This window comes from Panthera leo, chromosome A1 (assembly GCF_018350215.1).
Source record: "Panthera leo isolate Ple1 chromosome A1, P.leo_Ple1_pat1.1, whole genome shotgun sequence".
NCBI classification, from domain to species: domain Eukaryota; kingdom Metazoa; phylum Chordata; class Mammalia; order Carnivora; family Felidae; genus Panthera; species Panthera leo.
The window spans coordinates 108,933,137-108,936,283 of NC_056679.1; the positions used below are offsets into that span (position 1 = coordinate 108,933,137).

A 3,147-nucleotide genomic window follows, 5' to 3' on the forward strand; every position below is an offset into this window, starting at 1 on the left:
CTCCTCCGTGCTACCAAAGGGACTGCCCAGTGCTTGCCACCAGGCCTCTGCTAGGGGTTAAGATCTCAAAACACAGGACAGAGTCAGGCTGTCAGACCAATGAAAGAAGAATGGGCATCCAGTGCCTGGGCTCCATCTGCCCCCCGCTAGGACCAGAAAGTGTTGAGGAGAAGCAGCCTAAAGGCCATGAGGCAAACCACTGGGGACATTAATACCAGTAACTCAGCATGGGGGTGGGAGATGTCAAGAGATGTGCTTCTCAGTGGATGAGCCCACATGTGAATACTTAGCTGTGTGACAGGCTTCCAGACAAATCCTTGTCTGTTCCCGTGGGCCTTCACCTCGACACCCACACAGGACCAGGTGGAGCCAAGCAGAGAGGGCAACAGAGGGTCAGTCAGAGCTGGCCAGGGGATGGTAGGACCAGGTCCCACTGCGCAGGAGGCTTGAGTGAGCTCAGAGTCAGGCAGCCCCTCACCTGTCAGAGGGGTCCTTTCACCTGTTCCCATTCTGTCCAGTGGCCAGCCCATCTTATTCTCCTAGGCAAAAGGAGGAGATAACCTCTGAGTAATTTTTTTCCAAGTTTCAGTGATCTCCAGCACTAGAAAGTGATGAATAAGTCTGTGGTTTGCTATGGGGGTTCCATGTCAGATAAAGATTCTTCCGACGTCCGCCCCTTCCTACACCGCCAGGGTGTAGGCACACTGCCTCAGCGCATAAAAGACGGGAGACTGTTGGATGCTTCAGAACGCCACGAAGGACCAGGACAAGACAGAAAAGACCCTGACAGCTTGAACATGAGCAACCTTCCCATCATGTACCTTCTCCTGCTTCTTCTTGGATTCCAAGCCCCTCAGGCACAGGGGCGGCCCTTTCCGACATACCAGCTGAACCAATACTTGGCAAAGATTGATGAAATTATGCAGATCTTAAACAAGTTACCCTTGCCTTCACAGGTGAGTAACTGGGATAAGGTTGGCATAGGGTAGGGAGGGCTAGCAGGTGCTTCAGGCCAATAGGACTAATGGACTCTCTCTTCCTCTGCGCCCACAGGACCCCTTGGACCCAAATGAGACAGAGATCCTGAGGGTAAGCACTCAGCCCACACTTGGGTGCACTTGGATCCCAATCTACTTCCTCCAGGGTGACCTCAGGCATGTCACACCATCTTGCCTAGCCTCCGTTTTTCATCTGTAAATAGGATTAACAGTATCTATCTCAGTGGGATCATTGTGAGAATTAAGTGGGACAAATGCATAGAGTCACCAGACCAGTGTCTGGTGCTAACTAGTGTTGAATACATTTCCTCAGCCATATCTATAACATGAAAATGCCTTTTTTTAAACAAATACAAATGAAAAGGCAGCTCTAGGTGAACAATTCCAAAGGCCTTAAGTTCATCATTTTTCAGTGGGGCAGCCTAAAATTTCTCCCATGAACATGCCTGCTTCCTTCCTTTTCCTTAAGACACTGAGTCGTTTTTCATGCTGATTGGTCCTTGGCATTATCATTTACAATTACTTTTCCTACTTCCAGTTGGCTTCAATGGTTATCTCACCTTTGTTTGCATGGCACTCCTTGGGTCCAACAAGAGGTTGAATCTCTCCTGAGTTTATTGGCCATTTGTATCCCCCTCTTTAAGGCATGCACAGTTAACAGGCTGCACCCATGTCCTGCTGGGGTCTCTGCAATTTTCCTCCTAATTTCTAGGAGCCCTTTATCCAGTCAAGGCATTAATCCTATTATCTGGCCTCTTAGCTGCAAATATTCCCCTTGGTCAGCCCTCCACCTTTTGTAGATCTTCTTTTAAGCAATGCTTCCCCCACCCAGGTGCAGAAAGATCCACCCAGGCCCTGTATGCAGCTTACCTGGAACCAGGGGAGGTCAGGGCTGAGAAAAGTTGGCTTTCTTGGGGTGTGCACTCACCTGTAGACCTATGCCCTGAAGATTATCTCAGGAACCCAACTGGGCAAGAACGGGACTAGGAGGGGATTGTCCAAGGATGTCCCTGAAGGCAGTCTTAGAAAACTGGGGATGACTTCAGCCATGGGAAGGCTGAACCCCAACCTTCTCCCCTCATACGTATTCTTGGTCCCCTTAGGAAAACACCCTTCTGAGGCCAAACCTGGATGCATTCTTAAAAGCTGCAGAAAATTTCCACGAAGATGGACTGCTAATCTGGAAAAATCTTAAGGTTGGTGAAGCTGTTGAGAGTTTTGGGGATCCCTGCTTTGGCCCTGGCCAGCCTCTGAGAAGCGGGGTAGCAGGACCTGCTCCTTTTTCAGGTGAGACCCTGACTGTACGCTTTGGTCTCTTCCCACAGGAATTCCTGCCACTCCTGCCCACTCCCACACCCAGGGTAAGCTGCCCCTCAAGATGCCCCTGCAGGTGGTACTCTTAGCCATGACCTGACCTCTAGCCTGTCACCTACCTTCTAACTTAATGCCACTTTCCTGGTTTCTTCACAGGGAAACCCAATCCATATCGAGGAGGATAACTGGGTTGATTTCCAAAGGAAACTGACTAAATATCTGGAAATCCTTGATAACTTTCTGAATTTCAAGGAGAAACACTGAGTCCTAGAATTCTCTATCTGATACCCCTCCTTCTCTGGGCCTTCTCACCATGGGGCCTTGGACATCAAACACAGCAGAACAGCTGAAGATTCTGGGATATCTCTCACATAGTCCAGAACTGGAGGGATTTCACTTTCTCCTGTGGAGTCAGATGAATTGTTAATTATCTGATTTCTGAAATGTGCTGCCCCCATTTGGCCTTTAGTGATTATACTCTCATTTTTATCCTATTGAACGTATTTATTTATGTATTTTTATTTATTACCTTGTGCAATGTGAAATGTATTTATTTTAGCAAAGGAGCCTACGTCCTGCTCATTCTAAACAAGACTCAAGAGGGGGACTTGGAGGCTTGTTAATTTGTACCTCAGGTTTTAAACTGGTTTCTATGCATCTGAGAAAATAAACCACACTCTCTGAACAACTTCTCTGTTGCCAGTGTCTCGATTTGACTCAGTCTTAGTAACTCTCTTGCCTGGTGATTGAGCAGCCACCCAGCCCCCACCCCCAGCAAGCCTCCCTGCCACCAGATGGGCCCCGGAACCCACACCCTGGCAATCTGTGGTCTACT

General features: G+C 48.6%; 1 protein-coding gene across 1 annotated transcript; it reads left to right on the forward strand.

Annotated features, from left to right (window-relative positions):
* Positions 1-797: 797 nt before the first annotated feature.
* IL3 (interleukin 3) lies at positions 798-2,576 on the forward strand. Its single transcript, XM_042955566.1, has 5 exons — positions 798-956; positions 1,054-1,089; positions 2,102-2,194; positions 2,324-2,359; positions 2,469-2,576. Exons 1-5 carry the CDS (start codon positions 798-800, stop codon positions 2,574-2,576), a joined length of 432 nt encoding a protein of 143 aa, XP_042811500.1.
* The last annotated feature ends 571 nt before the right edge of the window (positions 2,577-3,147 follow it).

Coding starts and splice junctions, on each gene's coding strand:
- IL3 (XM_042955566.1), top strand. CDS start 798: ATGAGCAACCTTCCCATCATGTACCTTCTCCTGCTTCTTCTTGGATTC. Junction 957..1,053: donor AGTTACCCTTGCCTTCACAG/GTGAGTAACTGG, acceptor CTGCGCCCACAG/GACCCCTTGGACCCAAATGA. Junction 2,195..2,323: donor TAATCTGGAAAAATCTTAAG/GTTGGTGAAGCT, acceptor CTCTTCCCACAG/GAATTCCTGCCACTCCTGCC.